At 37.6% G+C, this 23,772-nt stretch overlaps 1 protein-coding gene across 3 annotated transcripts; it reads right to left on the reverse strand.

Moving 5' to 3' along the window:
- Window positions 1–5,772: 5,772 nt before the first annotated feature.
- Window positions 5,773–21,521, reverse strand: LOC308619062 (uncharacterized protein). 3 transcript variants are annotated; one of them, XR_014016119.1, is made up of 5 exons: window positions 19,441–21,521; window positions 17,489–17,615; window positions 14,540–14,658; window positions 14,341–14,372; window positions 5,773–6,814 (listed from the first exon to the last, which is right to left on the reverse strand). XR_014016119.1 is itself a non-coding variant. In XM_081237571.1 (4 exons), the coding sequence occupies exons 1-4, from the start codon at window positions 19,453–19,455 to the stop codon at window positions 6,614–6,616; spliced, it is 375 nt and encodes a 124-aa protein (XP_081093697.1). In that variant the 5' UTR covers window positions 19,456–21,521; the 3' UTR covers window positions 5,773–6,613. The 3 variants fall into 3 exon arrangements, 1 of the variants encoding a protein (XP_081093697.1); XM_081237571.1 differs by lacking the exon at window positions 14,540–14,658; XR_014016120.1 differs by lacking the exon at window positions 5,773–6,814 and having other exon boundaries at window positions 13,130–14,372.
- Between the last annotated feature and the right edge of the window lie 2,251 nt (window positions 21,522–23,772).

The raw sequence follows: 23,772 nt of genomic DNA on the forward strand, positions 1-23,772 counted from the left end.
TATAGAATTGCTAAATTAAAATAGATGTGTAAAAGTTGGCAGATGTTAACAACAAGCCATCAAAGAGGCTATGCTGGGCTTCCCTGGTGGCACAGTGGTTGAGAGTCTGCCTGCCGATGCAGGGGAAACGGGCTCGTGTCCCGGTCCGGGAAAATCCCACATGCTGCGGAGCGGCTGGGCCCGTGAGCCATGGCCGCTGAGCCTGCGTGTCCGGAGCCTGTGCTCTGCAACGGGAAAGGCCACAACAGTGAGAGGCCCGCGTACCGCCAAAAAAAAAAAAAAAAAAGAGGCTATGCTAGTTTATGCTCGCACTAGGATTTGTGAAAGAAAAAGCTGTTCTGACACTTAGTAAAACAGTAAGAAAGACTTTATTCAAGAAGATTGCAGTAGGGGAGAGAGATCAGACTCCAAATAGAGCAAAGAATGGTGGGGATTTATAGCTGATGTGCAAAGTGAGGGAATACATGGGTAGAAAATGACTAGAGGGAGATTTTAAAGGTAGAGGGATTCTTACTAAACCCTAACAGGATTCTTGCTAAAGAGAGTCCAAGGGCTTAGATGTCAAAGGTGAGGGATGAAGATCAAGGATGAGGAGTCTCTCTAAATTGACTTAGCAGGATTCTTGCTAAAACTGGATTATGTACGCCTGTTAAGGATGGGATGGATATAGAATGCCAAGGTCAAGGCCTAGTGAAAAAGAGACCTTAGAGGAGCCTGACTAACGTTTGGTCAAGAAGAGAGTTTAGGTCACATTACATGAGAGTTCCAGTTCCACCATCCTTATTCCAATGTTGGATTTTGTCATTCACTGATAAATAGTTATTACAGAGGCTAATCAAATTGACCATTCACATCTACATATTTCCACTGGACATTTTCTTACTTTATGTGTGAGTTACAAGTACCGATTTTTTTACAAATATGTTCTGAAACAACTGTCCTCTTTCTTATTCTGAAAACCAACTTCTATTACATATAAAATTCCATTAGGTACGTCGATCTATTGATAGACTTTTTGTTGTTGCTGTTGTTCTCTTGGTCTGTATATTAATGCACCATTTACGCAATATGTTAATTATTTTAGCTTTCTTATAGATTTAATTACCATGTAGTACTAATCATATCTTTGGCTCAATTTTCAGAATTTCTGTAGCCATTCTCAGAAGCTATCATCAAGAGAAACATTAGTATAAGTTTCTAGGGCCAAATCCCTAAAATAATAACGCTGAGGTTCTGATTAGGATTATATTAATACTTATGAATTTAAGTGAGAAATGATATCTTTACAATAGTAAAATAATAACATTATCCGGTTTGCAATAATATAATTCTGGCCACTATATATACTCTCTCTTCTTTAAATCCCTTATGCAGCTTAATAGTTTTCTATACATGGAGGTACATATAGGTAAACATTTATTAAGTTCTTTCAATTTGAATCTTATAACAGTAAATAAAACACTCTCACATATGGTATAACAAGTATTTATTTGAACATAGAAGAGCTGCTGGTTTTGATATATTAACAATGTTTTTCCTTCATTCTCTAATTTATTTTTAAACTAATTTTAATATTAATTATCTTGGACTTTCATGGACATAATGACAAGTTACTCATTTTCAATATTTATCATTATTTGTCCTTCTATTATGGGCTGAGTTGTGCCCCATCCTTCAAATTAATATATTGAAGCCCTAACCCTGAGTACCTTAGATTATAAGTACTGGGTTGGCCAAAAAGTTTGTTGGGGTTTTTCCATAGGATCTTATGGAAAAACCCGAATAGACTTTTTGGCCAACCAAATATATTCAGTTAGGGCCTTCAGAGAAGTAATTAAGTTAAAGCCAGGCTGTTAAGGTAAGCTCTAATCCAACCTGCCTGGTGTTCTTGTAAGAAGCTTTGGATACACAAGGAGACACAAAGAATGCATACATACAGACGAAAGACCATATGAAGATACAATAAGAAGCCAACACTAAAAAAGTCCCGGAGATCTAAAGCACAGTATAGTGAATATAAACAACAGTACTGTATTACAGTCATCAAACTTGCTGAAAGACTAGATCTTGATTATTCCTACCACCAAAAAGAAATAATAATTATGTGACATGATCAAGGTGCTAATTGTCACTACAATGGCAATCATACTACAATACATACAACTATCAAATCAACATCTTTTACATCTTAAATTTACATTGTTATATGTCAAATATATTTCAATTAAAATTAGGAGGCGAACATTTGCAAGCCAAGAAGAGAAGCCACAGAAGAAACTAAAATTACTGACACAATGATTATGAACTTCTAGCCCCTCAGACTGTAAGAAAATAAATTTCTGCTGCTTAAACATCCAGTCTGCACTATTTTTTTATGGCAGACATAGCAAACTAATACAATTTCTCTAATGAATTATAAATAATTAGCACAAAAATGCTGGTGGAGCTATATTAAATAAGCCACAAATAGACCATAACGTAAAGATTACCAATAAAGTGTATGTGTGTGTATATATATATATATATATATATATATATATATATATACACACACACACATACATATACATTTCCTAAATTATACATATTATATGTAAAATATCTTTTATGTCTATTGATAACCGCTGTGTGACACCTATTATTCTAGATGCTGGATTGGCAGTAGGGAAAAAGAAATAAAAATCCCTCTACTCTGCTCTTGGGTTTGTGTTCAGGATTGGTGTGGGGAACCTATTAGTTGGAGTCACAGCAAGAGAGCAAGGGAGTATGACCACAACCTGACAGAAGTGGCTACCAAATTGGTGCTGCTCCCCTAAGCTGAAGTGCTTGGTCACAGCTGGCCCTTCATTCAGGACGAGATAGTCCAAAGATGAGTCTTGCTCTCATCTCACTTAACAAATCTTAATGGCAAAACACAAAGAGATCAAACCATTTACCAACAACATAAATACATCTCAGAACCAAGCTGAAGAATAGTTATATGACTGCAAAATATCCACAACCGAACAAGTTCAAAATCTAATTAAAAATGAACAGATTGGGGCTTCCCTGGTGGTGCAGTGGTTAAGAATCTGCCTGCCAATGCAGGGGACACGGGTTCGAGCCCCGGTTCAGGAAGATCCCACATGCCACAGAGCAACTAAGCCTGTGCACCACTACTGAGCCTGTGCTCTAGAACCCGTGAGCCAGAACTACTGAGTCCGTGTGCCACAACTGCTGAAGCCCACGCGCCTAGAGCCCATGCTCCACAAGAGAAGCCACCACAATGAGAAGCCCGGGCACCACATCGAAAAGTAGCCCCTGCTCACTGCAACTACAGAAAGCCCACGCACAGCAACGAAGACCCAATGCAGCCAAAAATAAATGAATAAATAAATAAATAAAACTTATATTGAAAAAAACACCAGATTAGTAAAGACTCAAGAAAATGGGACCCATGAGGAGCAAGATCAATCAATTAAAATTGTTGCTAATCATACACAAGTGTTAGAATTAGGAGAAGGGTTTTAAAACAGTTATTGTCACTGTATTCTGTACATTCACAAAGTTAAGTAGAGGCATGGGACATAAAAGATTCAGATTGAACTTCTAGATGTAGATGAAAACTACAGTGCTTGATGTAAAATATATAATGAATGGGATTAACAGCACATTATGAATTTCTAGAGAAAGGACATAAGTGAATAAAACAGAGAGAAAAAAATTAACAATGAACAGCAAATGGTAGAAAAACTTCAAGTGACCAGATAAATATGTAACTGAAGTCCCTGTAGGAGTGTGAGGGACATGAGAGAGAAATAATGCATGAAAAAACTTCAAACTGTAAATCTATACATCCATGAAGCTTAATGAATCTCAAGCATAAGAAACACAAAGCTTCACCAAGATATATCATAATCAAATTGCTCAAAATCAGTGATACATATAAAATATTAAAAGCAGCTGGTGAAAAACAATTTTTACAAGGAAGGCAAGATAAAGATGACAAATTTCTTGTCAGAATCAACATAAGAAAAAAGAAGGAAAAAGACTAAAATAAAAAGGAATACAAAGAAACAGGAAATACAGGCCATTCAAAGGAAGCAAATAAGGCAGGAGAAAGGATCCCTGAAGAAACACAGGCATTAAAATTAGTATGCAGTCTTTAAACAACTGTTTCTACTATGCTCTAAGAGCTAAAGGGAAACCCAAGAGAGAACTAAAGAAAATCAAGAAAACTATAAACAAAATGAAAATATTAGGACAGAGATGAAAATTACAAAACACAAAGAACCAAACAAATTCTGGAACTGAAGAATTCAATAGCTGAATTGAAAATCCACCAGAAAAGAATGATAGCAGAATTGAGCCAGCAGAAGAAACAGAGAACTTGAAGACAGGTTATTTGATATTATCCTGCCTGAGTGGTAGAAACTAAAAAGAAAAAAGAAAAAAAAAAGTAGAGGGATTAAGGGAACAATGGCGTACCATCAAGTGTCCTTATGTATGCATTATGTGAGTCCCAGATGAAGAAGAGAGAAAAGAGCAGAGAGATTATTTGAAGGATGAGGGCCAAAAATTTCCCAAATCTGAGAAAACATAAGTATGTACAAATTCAAGAAACTCAGTCATCTACAAAGAAGGTAAAACCAAAGAGGCCCACACTGAGATACGTTAAAATTAGATTGCTGAAAGACAAAGACAAAGAGAGAAACTTGAAAGTAGTAGGAAAAAGTGACTTCTAATGTACAAGGCATCCATCCTCATTAAGATTATCAACCAGTTTCTCAGCAGAAATCTTGGAGGCCAGAAGGCAGTGGATGCTATATAGAAAGTGTTGAAAGGAAGGAAAAATAAAACCTTATCAACTGAGAATTTTATATCCAACTGAGAATTTTATACCCAGAAAAAATATCTTTATAAATGAAGATAAGAAGATATTAACATATTCCCCATTAAACAAAACCTGAGGGAATTCATGATCACTAGACCATCCTAAAAAATGCTGAAGGGACTCCTCCAGATTATAATGAAAGGACACTGGTTTGAAGTCATATGAAAGTATAACGATCTCCACGTTAAAGGTTAAAGGTACAAACGTAGGGAAATATTTAAAAATTATGATTTTGGTTGTAAGTTTACTCTTTATTTTCTACAGGATTTAAGAGAAAAATGCGTAAATGTCATTATAAAACTGTGCTGGGCTTCCCTGGTGCCTCAGTGGTTGAGAGTCCGCCTGCCGATGCAAGGGACACGGGTTCATGCCCCAGTCCGGGAAGATCCCACATGCTGCGGAGCGGCTGGGCCGTGAGCCATGGCCACTGAGCCTGCACGTCTGGAGCCTGTGCTCCACAACGGGAGAGGCCACAACAGTGAGAGGCCCGTGTACCACAAAAAACAAACAAACAAACAAAAAACTGTGCTAATGAGTACAGAGTTTATAAAGATGTAACTTGTGACATCAGCAACACAAAGTGGAGGGAGATGGAATTGTAAAGGAGTAGTTTTACGTGCAATTACATTTATACTGTTTCAACTCAAAATACAGTACTATAACTTTAGGAAATTATATGTAACCCTTATGGTAACCACAAAGAAAATATCTGTAAAAGGATTTAGAAGCATTCAACACATGTGACTACAAAAAATTAACTAAACACAAAGAAGGTAGTTATAGGCAAAATGAGTTACCACAAAAAGCCATAAGAATTACAGAAAACAAATAATTATTTTATTTATGGAAAAATAACAAAAGAATTATTTCTTAACAGTAATTAAATATAAGTGGTTCAAAATTCTGAAGCACAAGGCATAGTTTTGCACAATTGATGTTTACAAAAAGGATATACTATATACAGCAGACTCACTTTAGTTCTAAGGACCCACATAAGTTAAAAGTGAAAGGACAGAAAAGACATCCTATGCAAATAGTAACCAAAAGAGCTGCATGGCTACATATTAATATCAGACAAAATTGACATTACATCTAAAACTGGTAAAAGAGAAAAATAACGACATTATGTATTGATAAAAGGAATAGGGCTTCCCTGGTGGTGCAGTGGTTGAGAGTCCACCTGCCAATGCAGGGGAAAAGGGTTCGTGCCCCGGCCTGGGAAGATCCCACATGCTGCAGAGCGGCTGGGCCCGTGAGCCATGGCCGCTGAGCCTATGCATCCGGAGCCTGTGCTCCTCAACAGGAGAGGCCACAACAGTGAGAGGCCCGCATACCGCCAAAAAAAAAAAAAAAGGAATATTTCACCAAGAAAATATAACAATTACAAATACGTACATGCCAAACTTCAGAGCTCCAAACTAAGAGATGCAAATGTTGATAAAATTGAAGGGAGAATTAGACATGTCCACAATTACAGCAGGAGATATCAATACCCCACATTCAATAATAGAACAACCAGACAGAGGACCAATAAGGAAACAGAAAACTTGAACAACACTATAAAACAATTAGACATATATAGAACAGTAAAAGGCATATATAGAACACGCCACCCTGAAAGTGCAGAGCACACACTTTTTTTCAAGTGTACATTGAACATTTTGTTTAATACACCATATGTTACCTTACAAAAAGAACAGAAAAAAAGGGAAGAAAGTCTATGTGAACTACAGGATACCATTAAGAGAAATAATCTACACATAACTGTGGTCCCAGAAGGATGAGACAAAGAAAGGGATAGAAAGTATAGTTAAGGAAATAATGGCTGAGAACTTTCCATCTCTGCAGAGAGATTTGGACATCCAAGGTGATGAAGCTCATAAGTCCACAAACAGATTCAACCAGAGATATCTTCTTCAATGAACATTGTGATAAAACTGCCTAAAATCAAAGACAAAGAGAGAGTTTTAAAAGCCATAAGAGAAAAAAAAAAAGCATTACATGCAGGGGAAACTCTTTTTTTTTTTTTGAGGTCAGAATTATCCTCTTTCCAAAGCCTGTTAAGGATATGACTAGAAACAAAACCCACAGACCAATACTCCTGATGAATATAGATGCAAATCTATAAAGTAATATAAATCAACAAAATCTATAAATCAACAAAATACTAGCAATCCAAAATCAGTCACACAATAAAAGGAACATACACCCTGATAAAGTGGGATTTATCCCTGGGGTGCAAGGAAGGTACAAAATATGCAAATTAATAAATGGGATATACCACTTTAATTAATCAAAAGTTAAAAATCTTATCATCTCAGTAGATGCAGAAAAACAACTGTACAAAATTCAAAATTCTTTCATGATAAAAACTCTCAACAAGTGGGAATAAAAGGAATATCCCACAAAACAATAAAGGTCATATATGACAAACCCACACCTAACCTCATACTCCACAGAGAAAGTTTTAAACCTTTTCCTCTGGAATCAGAAACAAGACAAAGGGCCCACTTTCACCCATCCTTTCAACAATGTACTGGTAGTTCTGGCCAGAGCAATTAGGAGAGAAAAAGAAGCAACAGGCATCCAAATTGGAGGGGAAGAAGCAAAATTGTCTTTTGTAGATGACATATTATATGTAGAAAATCCTCAATACTCCCGTGCAAAAACTGTTTAGAACTAATAAACAAATTTAATGAAGTAACAAGATACAGAATAAATATACAAAGAAATGCAGTATCGTTTCATTATGCTAGGAAAAAACTATCTGGAAAAAAAAAAAAAACAATCCCATTAAAATAGCACCAAAAATAATAATACTTAGGAATGAATTTAACCGAGGAGGTGAAATTCTGTACACAGAAAATTATCAGACTTTGACAAAAGAAATTGAAGAAGTCATAAATAAACATAAAGATATATTCCTGGATTGGAAGAATTGTTATTGTTATAATATCTATACTACACAAAGCCATCTATAGATTCAACGCAATACTATCAAAGAGTCAATGACATTTTTCACAGAAATATAAGATTGCTAAAATTAATCTGGATCTATAACAGAACCCCAATAGACAAAGTAATCCAGAGAATTTTTTTAAGTTGCAGACATGACACTTTCTGATATCAAACTATACTAAAACGCTATACTAATCAAAATAGAATGGTACTGGCAGAAAAATGGACATACAGATAATGAAACAGAATTGAGAGCCCAGGAAAAAACTCATGCATGTATGGCCAACTAATATCTGAGAAGGGAACTATGAATATACAATAGTGAAAAGATAGTCTCTTCAATACATGGTATTTGAAAAGGTGGATATTCACAAGCAAAATAATGACACTGGACCGTTTTCTTAAACCACTCACAAAAACTAACTTGAAATGTATTAACACTTAAGTATAAAACCTGAAATCACAAAACTCCTTAAAGAAAATGTAGGGAAAAGCCTCTTGATTTTGGTCTTGGGCATGATTTTATGTGTACAACACCAAAGCACAAACAACAATAGCCAAAATAAACAAGTGGAACTACATCAAACTTCTGCACAGCTTCTGAATACAGCAAAGGAAATAACAAAAAAATGAAAGGCAACTGACAAAATGGGAGCAAATATTTGCAAGCCACATTTGATAAGGGGTTAATTCCAATATACATAAGAAACTCATACAGCTCAATATAAAATAATAATAATAATAATAATGATGATGATAATAAATAAATAAATAATCTGGTTAAAAAATGGACAAAGGACCTCAATAGACTTTTTTTTTCCACAAAGAAAACACACAAATGGCCGATAGAAACATGAGAAGTTTGCTCAAAGAAAATCAAAACCTCAAAGAGATATCACCTCACACCTGTTAGAATGGCTATTGTAAAAATGATATAAATCACAGCAAGATCCTTTTTGACCCACCTCCTAGAGAAATGGAAATAAAGACAAAAATAAACACATGGGACCTAATGAAACTTAAAAGCTTTTGCACAGCAAAGGAAACCATAAACAAGACCAAAAGACAACCCTCAGAATGGGAGAAAATATTTACAAATGAAGCAACTGACAAAGGATTAATCTCCAAAATTAACAAGCAGCTCATGCAGCTCAATAACAAAAAAACAAACAACCCAATCCAAAAATGGGCAGAAGACCTAAATAGACATTTCTCCAAAGAAGATATACAGATGGGCAACAAACACATGAAAGAATGCTCAACATCATTAATCATTAGAGAAATGCAAATCAAAACTACAATGAGATATCATCTCACCCCAGTCAGAATGGCCATCATCAAAAAATCTGTAAACAATAAATGCTGGAGAGGGTGTGGAGAAAAGGGAACACTCTTGAACTGCTGGTGGGAATGTAAATTGATACAGCCACTATGGAGAACAGTATGGAGGTTCCTTAAAAAACTACAGATAGAACTACCATACGACCCAGCAATCCCACTACTGGGCATATACCCTGAGAAAACCATAATTCAAAAAAAGTCATGTACCACAATGTCCATTGCAGCTCTATTTACAATAGCCAGGAGATGGAAGCTATTACACTAATAACTTAGAAGAAATGGATAAATTCCTGGAAAGACACAACTTAACAAAGATCATTAAAATTATATTAATAGCACCTTATCTTAAAGAAATTGAGTTCAAAATTAAAACTTTCAGACAGTTAAATATATAAAAATCAATCAAGGTAATATATCGTTTTTAAAAAAAGCCACATGATCCTCTCAGTGGATACAAAAAAAAGCATTTGACAAAACCAAAACCCATTAATGACTAAAAAAACAAACTAGAAATGGAGAATTTCCCTGACTTGAATAATGTCTATGTTACCTACAAAACACATTCAGCTAACATCATTCCCACCAATGAAAGACTAAAGGCTCTCTCCAACTAAGATAAAAAACAAGACAAGAGATGTCTGCTTTTGCCACTTTATTCAACATTGTAATGGAGATTCCAGGCAAAACAATTAAGCAAGGAAAAAGAAATAAAAGATGTCCAGATTGGAGAGAAAAGAGTAATACTATTTCTATCTGCATAAGACATTATCCTGTATATAGAAAATCCTGAGGAACCCAAAGAATAAATAAACCTCTGAAAGCTAATAACCAGGGTCATCAAACTTGCAGAATAGAAAGTACGCAAAACTCAATTGTATTTCTATACACTAGCAATGAACAAGCCAAAAATGAAATAAAGGAAACAATTCTATTTACAATACTGTTAAAAAGAATAAAATACTTACAATAACTTTAACAAAAGTATAAAACTTTCCCATTTAAAACAAAAATATGGGAAGAAATTTTAGAAGACCTAAATAAATGGAAAGACACATACCTCATATTCATGGATCAGAAAAGTTAATATTGTCAAGATGGCAATACTCCAGAAATTGAGCAACAGATTCAATCCAACCCCTAACAAAATCTAAGCTCTATTCTTTTACAGAAAATGACAAACTAATCCTAAAATTCATGTGGAAATGCAAGTTACCCAGAGTAGCTAAAACAATCTTGATAAAGAAAAATCTTGGAGGGCTCACACTTTTTAATTTCAATTACTTTATGTTTAGGAAAAACACTGTGTTTCTCATCTATATTATATAACATTCTACTCACAGAATATACTTCTGTATTCTCAGTACTTCACTTCTGGTTACTGAAAGTGTAGAGGTTTTTCCCACTACCAATCAACTCTGCAACGCCAGCAGGGTGTCCTACAATTCAATTCAGTTCTGATACTATCTACCTAGAGTTAGTATCAGATACAACAGGTTAGGGGTTCAGTCCCACAAGACTGCCTCCCCTCACACTACAGATGCTAACTGCACATACAGGTTGCTACCTGTGTTTCTGACCAATTAGCTATTAATAGGTTGTCCCCACATCCTCCTCCTCAGGTTCAGTTAATTTGTTAGAATGGATCACAGAACTCAGGAAACCAGTTTACTGACCAGATTTCCAGTTTTATTACAAAGTATACAACTAAAAAATAGCCAGATGGAAAAGCTGCATAGGGCAGAGCTTCCATGCCCTCTCCAGGGGCGTCATCCTCCCAGTACCGCACCTCATGTGTTCACCAACACCAAAGGTCTCCGAATCTTACAGTTCAGAGATTTTTGTGGAAGATTTATTATGTAAGCATAATTGCTATTAGTAATTAAGTCAACCTCCAGCCCCCCCTCACTCCCTGAAGGTCAGTAGGTACGCTTCAAAGTCCCAACCCTGTAACCACTTGATTGGCATCCTTGGCAACAAGCCTACATCCTTAGGGGGTTTCCAAGTCACCTCATTAACAGGAAACTCAAGCATGGTTGAGAGGGGCTTGCTATGAATAACAAAAGACACCTTGATCTCTCTTATCACTTAGGAAATTGGGACGCTGTGCCAGGAACAGGGGTGATGAACAAATAAATCTCTTACTATAAATCAGAATATCACACTATGCTGCTAAGACAGTACTGGTCTAAGAATAGACGCTTTAAGAATAAACTTAGAGAACAATGGAAGAGAATTAAGAGGCCAGAAATAAACCCCTACAACTATGGACAACTGAATTTCAACAAGGGTGCCACAATTCAATGAGAAAAATAGTATTTTCAACATATAGTGGTGGAACACTTGAGTACTCACATGCAAAAGAATAAAGCTGCGCCTCTACCTCACACCATGTATAAAAATTAAATCAAAGTGAATAACAGACCGTAGAGACTAAAATTATTAAATATGTAGGAAAAAACAGGATAAATCTGTTTGACTTCAGGTTAGGCAAAGTTTTCTTAGATTTGACAAAAACAAGCCAAAAAAAGAAAAAAAAAAGATCAACTGGATAGTATCAAAATAAAAAAACTTTTATACTTCAAAGAACTCCATGAAGAAAGTGAAATCCACAGAATGGGAGAAAAAATTTACAAAAATTTAATTGAGACAGAGACTTATATCCAGATGGTATAAGAAATCTTAAAAGTCAATAATGAAAAGACAAATAACCCAATTTATAAATGGAGAATGAATGTGAACAGACATTTCTCCAAGGAAATATATTCCTTGGAGAAGTGTGTGTGTGTGTGTGGGGGGGGTGTGTGTGTGTGTGTTTTCCAGCCAAGAAGCAACTAGCACATGCGTGACATTAGGGAGATGCAAATCATTACCATAATGAAATCCCACTTCACTCACTAGGGCGGCTTTAAAAAAAAAAGGAAGACATAAAATAACAAGTACTAATGTAGATGTTGCCAAAACTGGAACCTTCATCATTGCTGGTGGATTGGTAAAATTGTGCCACTGCTTTGGGAAATTGTTTTGGTAGCTTCTAAAATTGTTAACAGAGTTACAATATCACCTAGTAATTCCACTCAAAGTATATACCCCGGAGAATCAAAAACTCCTCACCCAAGAATGTTTATACAACTGCTCATAGCAGCATTATTCATATTATTCATAACAGTCAAAAGAGAAACAACGCAAAACCCATCAATCGAAAAATGGATAAACAAAATGTGATATATCCATACAATCAAGTATTACTTGGCCAGAAACTGAAGTGGATTACTGATACATATTACAACATGGATGAACCTTAAAAAGATTATGCTAGGTGGAATAAGTCAGTCACAAAAGGCTATATATTGGGGGATTCCACTGATATGAAACCTCCACAATAGGCAAATCTCTAGAGACATAGAGTAGATTAGTAGTTGCCGGGGGTAGGGAGCAGAAATGAAGAATGACTACTAAAGGGTACTATTTTGGGGTGATGAAAATATTTTAAAATTAAATAGTGATGATAGTTCCATATCTCTATGAAAATACTAAAAAACACTGAATTGTACAAACTAAAAGGGTGAATTTTTGAAACATGAATAAACTTGTTACTTAAAAAAAAAATTCTGACAAAGAAAACTCCAGGTCTAGATTGCTTATGTAGAGAATTCTACTATGAACTTTTAAAGGAAGAAATAATATTAATTTTATAGTACTAGGATTAGAAAGAAAAGAAATAGCTAACAACAAGCAACTAATTAAAGGCTATGACTAACGTATTTAGTGGTAAATAAATTCTTTTGCATTAAATCCTAGTGTGCTCAAAAAAGAAATAAAAATGCATAGAGATTAGAAAGATATAAAAATATCTTTATTTACAAACAACACTAATTAATATATAAAATATTCTAAGGAGTCTTCAAGACATCTAGTTTAAGTAACAAGTGACTTTAGCAAGATAGATAAAATAGCAATATAGATTAGATTTTTACGTAATTCCAAAAAACAACTGGAAATTGAAGTTTTGTAAAATATCATTAAAGATAGCATCAAAAGATTGAAGGATACATCTCATGAAACAGATTGAGACAAGTACACTAAAAACTACAAAACACTGCAAAGGAACATTAAAAGCTAACGAAAAGGAAAAAGATTTTTCACAAATTGAAAAATTCAATATTGTTAGATGTAAATTTTCCCCAAAACGATACACAGGTTCAACAAAATCCTTATAAGAATACCACTAGTGTTTTAAGAAAAACCACATCCTTTTAAACTTTATAGAGAAAGAAAAAGAACCTGTAATAGCCAAAAGAAAAACTTAAAAAGTTTATCTTTCCTGATGTGGAAACTTACTACATAGCCAGATTAACCAAAATAGTGCACAATTAGTATTAAGATAGAAATGTAGATAAATAAACCACAATAATATTCAGAAATAAGCCTAGCATATATAGTCAGTTTATTTCAACAGGTGCCAAGGCAACTCAATAGGAAAGGATATAACCAGTGCAGCAATGAGAACTTTAGCTACAAAAAAAAAAGAATAACAATCCATATTTCCACACCATGTAGAGAGATTAACTAAAAAACTCAAAGGCTTAAATATAACCTAAACCAATAAAATTTCTAGAAGAAAAATACAGGAAATCTGAATGACCTTTGCTTAGTCATATTCTTAAACAGGGGAAAAAATAGAATATGAAAATACAGCAAATAATAAATTGGACTTCATCAACATGAAAACCTTTTGTCCTATTGTTTAGCAAATAAAAAGGGCAATCACAGATAAGGAGAAAAAAATTCCTAAAGGTGTATCTTATAAAAAGTCTTCTACCCAGATTGTAAAAAGAACTCTTTCAATTGAATTATAACAAGACAAAAAAACTCAACAACACAAATAGGTTGAGGATATGAACACACTTTTTATAAAATATACATGAATGGCCAAACAGCATATAAAAGTTGTTTAGCAACATTAGTCAAAGGGCAAAGCTAACTAAAACTCAAGTAGATAAAACATACTCCCACTACAAAGATCATAAGTCATCAGGTTTACAACACAAAATGATGGTGAGGATGTGGAGCAACTAGAACTACTGTAAGTTGCTAATGCCCACATAAATGACACTTGCACTTTAAAATCGTTTGGCAGTTGGTTTTTTTTAGTTCGTATACAGGCATACCTCACAGATACTGCAGGTGTGGTTCCAGATCACTGCAAAAAGGGAACAACACAATAAAGCGAGTCACAATTGGTTTCCCAGTACATATAAAAGTTGTGTTTACACACAGAGTAGCCTAATAAGTTTGCAACAGCATTATATCTTAAAAAACAATGTACATATCTTAATTTAAAAAACTTTATTGCTAAAAAATGCTAACCGTCATTGAGCCTTCCGTGCACGGTAATCTTCTTGCTGGTGGAGGGTCTTGCCTCAGTGTTGATGCTGCTGACTATTAATGGTGATGGTTACTGAAGGCTGGGGTGGCTGTGGCAGTTGCTTAAAATAAGACAACAGTGAAGTTTGTCACTTCAGTTGACTCTTCCTTTCATGAATTATTTCTCCATAATACGCAAAGGTAATTGACAGCATTTTACCGACCATAAAACTTCCTTCAAAACTAGAGTCAATCCTCTCCAACCCTCTCACTACTTTATTAACTAAATCTGTGTAATATTCTAAAATCTTTTGTTCTCATTTGAAGGATCTTCACAGCATCTTGACCAGGAGTAGATTCCATCTCAAAAAACCACTTCTTTGCTCCTTCAAAAAGCAACTCCTCATCCATTAAATTTTTATCATGGGATTGCAGCAGTTCAGTCACATCTTCAGGATCCACTTCTAATTCTGATTCTTCTGCTTCTGCCACCACATCTGCAGTTACTTCCTTCACTGAAGTTTTGTACCCCTCAGTCACCCATAAGGGTTGGAATCAACTTCTTCCAACCCCTGTTCAGGTTGATATTGTGACCCCTTCCCATGAATCACAACTGTTCTTAATGGCATCTAGAATGGTCAATCCTTTCCAGAAGGGTTTCAATTAACTTTGCCCAGATCCATGGAGGAATCACGATCTATGGCAGCCATAGCCTTACAAAAGGTATTTCTTAAATAATAAGACTTGAAAGTCAAAACTTGATGCATAGGCTGCAGAATGGATGTTATGTTAGCAAGCATAAAAACAACACTAACCTCACTGTACATCCCCGTCAGAGCTCCTGAGTGACCAGCTGCATTGTCAATGGGCATAGTTTAAAAGGAATCTTTTTTTCTGAGCCATAGTTCTAACAATGGGCTTAAAATATTCAGTAAACCATGCTGTCGACAAATGTGCTGTCATCCAGGCTTTGTGGTTCCATTTATAAACCACAGGAAAAGTAGATTCAGCATAATTCAAAAGGGTCCTAGGATTTCCAGAATGGTAAATGAGCAATGGCTTCAACTTAAAGTCACCAGCTGCATTAGCCCCTAACAACATATTCAGTCTGTCCTTTCAAGCTTTAAAGCCTGGCACTGACTTCTCTTCTCTACCTATTAAAGTCCCAGATGGCACCTTATTCCAATAGAAGACTATTTCATCTCCAGTGAAGATCTGTTGTGTCATGTAGCCACCTTCATTAACTATCTTAGCTAGATCTTCTGGATAACTTCCTGCATCTTTTCCAGCAGCACTTGCTGATCCCCCGTGCACACTGATCTTACAGAGATGGCTTCTTCCCATAACCCTCATGAACCAAATTATACTAGATTCAACCTCTTCTTTGGCAGCTTCCTCACCGCTCTCAGCCTTCACAGAATTGAAGAGAGTTAGGGTCTTGCCCTGGATTAGGCTTTGGCTTAAGGGAATGTTGTGGCTGGTGGACCTTCTATCCAGATCACTGAAACTTTCTCTATATCAGCAATCAGGCTGTTTCACTTTATTATCATACATGTGTTCACTGCAGTTAGCACTTTTATTCTCTTTCAAGAACTTTTCCATTGCATTCACAACTTGGCTGACTGTTTGGTGCAAGAGGCCTAGCTTTTGGTATATCTTGGCTTTCAACACAACTTCCTTATTAATTATTTCTAGCTTATAAGATAAATTAAGAAACATGCAACTCTTCCTTTCATTTGAAGACTTACAGGCCACTGTAGGGTTATTAATTGGCCTAATTTCAATATTGTTGTGTCTCAGGGAATAGGGAGGCCTGAAGAGCAGCAGAGAGATGGGGGAATGGCCAGTAAGTTGAGCAGTCAGAACACACACATTTATGAATTAAGCTTGCCATCTCATATGGGCTCAGTTCATGATGTCCCAAAACAATTACAATACAACATCAAAGACCACAGAGCACTGAAACAAATACAATAATGAAAGAGTCTGAAAACTGCCAGAATTATCAGAATGTAACTCTGAGACATGAAGTCTCACACATGAGACATGAAGTGAGCAAATGCTATTGGAAAACTGGCAGCAATAGACGTGGTTGACACAGGCGTTTACCACAAAACTTCAATCTGTAGAACACGTAATATCTGCGAACTGCAATAAAGTAAAGCACAATAAAAAGAGGTGTTCCTGTAGTTATAAATACTTGCCATGAGTCCCAGGGGACCACCCCTAGGGTCTTTACACAAGGGAATGAAAACATGGCCACACACAGACTTGAAATTAAATATTCCTAGTACCTTTACTTATGATAGCACCACTTTGGTAACGAACTAAATGTCTTATCAACAGTTGGAAATGCACAGCACAGAATGGAACACTACTCATCAATAAGAAGAATAAACACAGATACATACAACAACATCCATGAATCTCAAAAGAATTGTGCTTAGGGAAGGATGCCATACAAAAACTAGTACCTAAAGTATGATTCCATTTATATGAATTTTCAAAAAAAGGGAAAAAGTATTGAAGCAGAAAGGGGATCAGTGATTATCAGAAAATGGGTGGGAAGAAAGGACTGACTGAGAAAGGCCATAAGAAAATTTTCACATGGTTGGGAATTCCCTGGCGGTCCAGCAGTTAATAGTCAGCACTTTCACTGCCATGGCCCAAGTTCATTCCCTGGTCAGGGAACTAAGATCCCACAAGCTGCAGAGAGTGGCCAAAAAAAAAAAAAAAAAAAAGGGAAAATTTTCAGGTGATAGAAATAACCTGTATCATGATTTTGCTGGTATAGCTGTACACATTTTTCAAAATTCATTGAATTATACATAGAAACTTGCTGAATTTTATTTTCTTTTAATTATACCTCAATATGGATGATTTTTTTAAAAACAAAAGAAGAAACAAAATCAAATACACTCTAGGCGGAGTCGCATGATAAAGTAGGCTCACCAGATGAGACAAGGCGGCTGTAGTTCTCCAGCATCACTTCTCTGTACAGGGTCCTCTGAGCAGGATTCATATGCTGCCACTCCTCCTGGGTAAACTCCACAATCACGTCCATGAATGACACTGATGTCTGTGCAAGCACATTTCCCATCAATTTGAAGATTTCAAAATTAGGTGGCATGGATAATACCTTTGGAACTAATTCCTATCATGTTTCTGGCTAAGACAAAAACTGAAAAAAGGTTTTGCATTATCAAAGTCTGACAGTACATTCTTTATTTGCAAGGCCCTAGGGAAGCAGGCATGTTCATAATTTTGGCTCTGCTTTCAAAATCCATCCAAAAAATTTCAAAGTATTGATACAACTGCTAACAGCATCATTTCTTGAAAGGATTATTGAAACAGCCTGCCAACTCTTCTGTTTCCACCACTGCCTCACTAGAGTCCATTCTCAGAGTTACTATTTTAAATTATAAGTCAGGTTATGCCCTTTCTCAGCTTGAAATTCTCTAAACCACCTAGTAAACAGAAGTAAATATTGAATTCATAGATTAGGAGATTCAACATGGTGGAGATGTCAGTTCTCCACAAAGAGATCCATAGGTTCAATGCTATCACAATCAAAAGCTTACCATGCTTTAGAATCACAAGCTAATTCTAATATTTATGTAGAAAAGGAAACAACCTAGAATATGAAAACAATTTTGAAAAAATACAAAGTTGGAGGACAGATATTACCTTGATTTTGAGACATACTATACAGCCACTAATCAAAACAGTGTGTGATATTAACTGTGTGTAGTATTAAATAAAAGAAACAAATCAAAGAGAAAGTTCAAAAATGATATATACACCCATATGTGCAAACACACATCTCCTTATTTGAGGTGTCTGGGCAACTCAATGCAGAAAATATATTCTGATAAAAATCATGCTAGACTAATAAAATTCCAGTAAAAAAATAACAATAACCTTGATTCACACTTTGCACCACAAAAAATAATTAATTCAAAATGATCACAGACATCAATGAGTCTGTTTTCTGCTTAGATTTTAGAGTCAGAGGAACATATCACCTACCCAGAAAAGAAACTGGCAGCTGCTGTACTGAAGTGGAAACCAGCAGAATGAATGAGCGTATACTCCCTCAACTCTCACATTTAGAAGATACTACCAGTACAAATGTCCAAGCCCATCCTCAGACCCTGAAATTCTAGATTTCTGGCAGGGCCAACCATGAACACATTTGGTTGTTTTCTGATCAGCATTCCCTCTATTAAAGTAAAAAATTTAAATATATGACAAAAGGAATTACTGACATAACAACAGATATAATAAGAGAATACTATCAACAAACTTACAAAAATACATTTGAAATACATAACAATGTACAGTTCTCTCTGAAAATGTAGTTTAAAAAAAAAGAAAACCAGACTAAACCTATGGTTGTTTAAAATAAAGTGATTCAATTATCTACATCTATGTACAAAAAGGAGGTGTACTCACAAAGCCCAATTTTAGAGGTGAGTTTCATGAAATTTATAACAGGGTTTTTTCATATGAATTACATAGAGATAGACAGACAGAAAGAAAGAAAGGAAGGGCGGAGGGGAGGGGAGCAGAGAAAACAGGAGGAAAGGGCCACAGTAAGAGCAGTATAACCATGATAACACAGTTGGTTATGGACAGTATAAAACAAAATTATAAGCTAATCTAGTTGTGAATACAGGAATAAAAATTCAAAGATAATACTAACAAAAAATGTCAGTTACAAATTTACAAAAAGGTACTCAATATGATTCAGTGTACATTCATGACTCAAGTACAATCTTAAACCGATTATAAAAGGGAAATAACTTACACTGATAAAGGATGTGTAACACAAGCTAAGAGCCATCTGAAATCAAGAGCTGAATCCATCATACCAGTAACAGGGGGATGAATAAAGAGCTCACCTCAGATATGTTCATCTTCTGTAGCTCTTGGGAGAGTGTACAGGACGGTGAAGATTCTGCTGGGGGGACAGCATCCCGACCTACCCCTTCTCGATTTGGTAAAAATAATTTTTTCAACTGATTTAAATAAAAAAGACACAGGCTGAATACTTATTTTGTTTTCCTAGCAAAATTATTTACCCCTTGAGTTAGAGAATCTACAGAAAGCCCGGTAAAATGGATGGTGTGCTTCAAGATAATTTTTAAAAAATTATTTAAGGGACTTCGCTGGTGGCGCAGTGGTTAAGAAACTGCCTGCCAATGAAGTGAACATGGGTTCGAGCCCTGGTCCAGGAAAATCGCACATGCCGCGGAGCAACTAAGCCCATGCGCGACAACTACTAAGTCTGCGCTCTAGAGCCTGCGAGCCTCAACTATACTGAGCCCGCGTGCCTCGACTACTGAAGCCCGAGCGCCTAGAGCCTGTGCTCCGCAACAAGGGAAGCCACCACAATGAGAAGCCCGCGCTCCGCAACAAAGAAGAGCCCCGGCTCGCCGCCAACTGGAGAAAAGCCCGCGTACGGCAATGAAGACACAACACAGCCAAAAATAAATAAATAAATTCATTTTAAAAAATTATTTAAGTGGGTTGTAGTTTCTCAAACGGGACTCTTGGTAAGTTTCTTTTGATAACTGAACAGTATGAATGACTGTTCGACTCCTGGCTGTCACAATCTGGGTGAGCCTGGAGAAGTCACTGGCGCTCTCTAACACAAGACAGAAACAGGAGAGAAGGGGGCAGGGCACAACTTTTAAAAGAATGACCTAGCCGCAGGGCATGACAAGAACTGGTCAGAACCAACTAGATCCAAGATGGTGGAAGAGTCAATTTCCAGTAGACCTTGCGCCTCATTATACGCTCATTGTAATTGCAGCATTAGCATGATAAATGACACAACCAACAGCGCCGAGACATGAGGCCAACCATAAAAGGCCAAAAAGTGCGTGTTGGCCCAATTCCACCCCTTCTCCAAAATAGTTGGAATATCCCACTCGTTAGCCTATGAAGTTACCCATCCCATAAAAACAAACCACCCCATATTTCGGGGCCTCTCCAGTTTTGAGATTGCCCACACTCTGTGGAGTGTGATTCTCTCTAAATAAATCCACTCCTTACCTATCACTTAGTCTCTCACTAAAGTCTTTCTGTGATGCGACATAAAGAATCTGAGCTTCATTAAGTCCTGAGACCAGGTTTGTGATCTCAGTTAAAAGACAATGGCTTCTGGCTGGGTTCCAGTCCCGGTACATGGTCTCCAGTTCCATGTGAGGTGCACAGTTTCAGGACCACCTCACCAACCTGAGACTCAGATTTGCTTTTTGTTATATGTGTGTTTAACGCAGATTGGTCATATCGCTATCACAAGATAATTGGGTGACTTGTGTAAACCACCCAATGAAAAGAACAAAGTGTCTTCTAAATACAACAGCTGTTATCACTCTTCCGCGGTTGGCAATTTGCTAACTCCTTTAACAAATGACATCGTATGGAATTCTCAGATCAACCCAAGAAGCAGACATTATTCATAGCCTCCTTTGCATACGAGTGGCCTGACTCTTCCCCAGGTTACTTCTCCCGCCCACAGTACAGGTGACACGGCTGTGCGTGACCGGGTCTCTCCCGCTCCAGAGCAGGGCTGCCCAGCACACCCTCCGCCCGCGCTTTCTGGCCCGCTCACGGCCAGCGTGACCACCGCGCTTTCCCTCCCACTGTCCGCCCCGGCGTCCCCCCGTCAGACGCAGGCGGGACCCAGCATTCCGTCCCCACACGCACCGTCGCCGCTCCTAACGGGTCTCAGCTCCACCTGCCCCCAGACTACGAGGCCAGAACCGGGATCGCCCCACCCACCTTCCCAGATCCGAGGTCCAGGCCAGACACGGGCAATGTAGGGACGGGAGGGGGGCGGCCCGAGATATCTTGCTTCCGCCCCCGCCACAAGAACGCCGCTCTCAAAAACCTCCTGGCAACAGTAGAGTCCCTGCCGGGATGCGCAGCTCCTGCACCGGCACAGCTCCTGCACCTGCGCAGACGTACAGGCTCTATAATCTCTTCACCCCGCCTGGGATGGCGGAAGGGAAGAGGCGGGACCTAGGTTGCACATGCGCAGAGGGAGACCCTCGGTGTGGGGGCGGTGTGGTGGAGAAAGACTACATTTCCCGTCGCTCCGCGCGGACCCTGCGGTGACTTTGAAAGGAGCAGAGTTGAGCGCAGCCCAGTGGATATGTGGGAGAAAAGAAATGCGTACCACAAGCCTGGGTCTCCGAGAACTCGGATGGGGTTTGTCTCCACTCTGTGGGTCTTAAGACATCTCCATACCCCACCCATGTGTGGGTACAAGAGCAAACCTCGGAAAGCTCATGGCTGAAATCAGATTCTTCACATTGTTAAATCATGATAGTCTTGAGAAAGTGTCCTTCTATTAGAATAGAATTTTCCATCTTTCCATAAATGAACCTACTTGGCATCTTGTGGGCTTCCTTTGTGAAGGACAAATAGCGTATTTTTTCTTCAAGAGTGAGTTCACAGGGTTAGACATAATCAAACACACTTCTTTTTCATTTATTGCAATTTTGAAACAAGGAGGACCCTGCAGAGCCCTCCCAGGTACAACAGCCTTTTTTTGTCCCCCGCTTCTTTGTAGGAAAAATGCTTCATCCTCCTAGACCTTCCCTGAGTTCCAAAGGGCAGATTCAAACAGTTACTGTTACGGAGTCCCAGCTTGCTCTGCTCGCTGCATGACAGGCTGATGAGTCGGAGATGAGGTGTTGAGGCAAGGAATAGGACTTTATTCAGAAAGCCAGCAGACGAGAGTGTCCGATAAACCATCTTACTGGGGTTTGGATGCCAGTTTCTTCTATAGCACAGAGAGGGGGAGGAGATGAGGAACTAAAGTAAAAGGGCCATAAGTTTTGCAGTTATCCCCTGGAATGGCCAGCCTCAGGGAGGGGATGTGTTAATTTCTTCTTTCTTGCAGCCATCCACAGGTGGGCGGGGTCAGATTGTCTCCCTGTAAGCGGAACAGAGCCAATTTAGCATAACATTCAGGCAGAGGGGCAGGGTTCCCTGAGGCAGGCCATTATGTATGATTATAATAACAAAAGCAACTAAAAGCAAAGGAAACAGATCCAACATGGAGTCATAATTGGCTCTTCCCGGTTACAATTATAGCAACCTTCCACTCTCTATCTCCTTCCCAAACTTAACCAATGTTAACTGCTGCTTTGCCCTGACTTTATTTCGGTGCAGACCACTAGAGGAATACATTTTTCAAAAAGGAGCTATTCTTTTTTTCTACTTATTTACAATTTGTTTTGACTCTTACTTAGGGTATAATCAAGTTATCAGGTCAAACTTTTTACAGCTACGCCATACCTTTTCTTGGTTGCATTTTTAAAAATTTTTATTTATTTATTTATTTTTGACTGCATTGGGTATTTGTTGCTGCGTACGGGCTTTCTCTAGTTGCAGCGAGCGGGGACTACTCTTCGTTGCGGTGCGTGGGCTTCTCATTGCGGTGGCTTCTCTTGTTGCGGAGCATAGGCTCTAGGCATGCGTGCTTCAGAAGTTGTGGCACGTGAGCTCAGTAGTTGTGGCTCGCAGGCTCTAGAGCTCAGGCTCAGTAGTTGTGACACACGGGCTTAGTTGCTCTGCGGCATGTGGGATCTTCCTGGACCAGGGCTCGAACCCATGCCCCCTACATTGGGAGGTGGATTCTTAATCACTGCGCCACCAGGGAAGCCCGGCTGCATGATATTTTATTTTGGGGGGGTATATCATTTACTTAATAACACACTTTTTGATGGGTATTTAATTTGTTTCCAATATTCATTACTGTAAATGTGCAGTAAATATTTGTGTTTATACTTCTTTGCATATTTGCATTATTTTTGCAATAGAAATTCCAAAATATGGATTTGCTGATTTAAAATAGATGTGTAAAAGTTGGTAGATGTTAACAACAAGCCATCAAAAAGGCTATGCTAGTTTATGCTCCCACTAGGATTTGTGAAAGAACAAGCTATTCTGACACTTACTAAAATGATAAGAAAGACTTTATTCAAGATGATTGCAATAGGGTAGAGAGATCAGACTCAACTCCAAATACATCAGAAAAAGCCGGGGATTTATAGCTGATGAGCAAAGTGAGGGAATACACGGGTAGAAAATGACTAGAGGGAGACTTCAAAGGTAGGATTCTTACTAAACTGACCTATTGAAATTCTTGCTAAAGAGAGGCCTAAGGCTTAGATGTCAACGGTGAGGGATGAAGATCAAGGATGAGGGTTCTAAAG

The sequence above is a fragment of the Mesoplodon bidens genome (genome assembly GCF_964165515.1).
Source record: "Mesoplodon bidens genome assembly, chromosome: 6".
Taxonomy (NCBI): domain Eukaryota; kingdom Metazoa; phylum Chordata; class Mammalia; order Artiodactyla; family Ziphiidae; genus Mesoplodon; species Mesoplodon bidens.

What these genes read in the sequence shown, in the direction of transcription:
- LOC308619062 (XM_081237571.1), bottom strand. An exon ending in CAGCCGCCTTGTCTCATCTG is followed by an intron (nt 14,373 to 17,488) that starts GTGAGCCTACTT and finishes CCCTTTTTGCAG; the next exon opens with TGATCTGGAACCACACCTGC. An exon ending in ACACCTGCAGTATCTGTGAG is followed by an intron (nt 6,815 to 14,340) that starts GTATGCCTGTAT and finishes CTTTGATTTTAG; the next exon opens with GCAGTTTTATCACAATGTTC.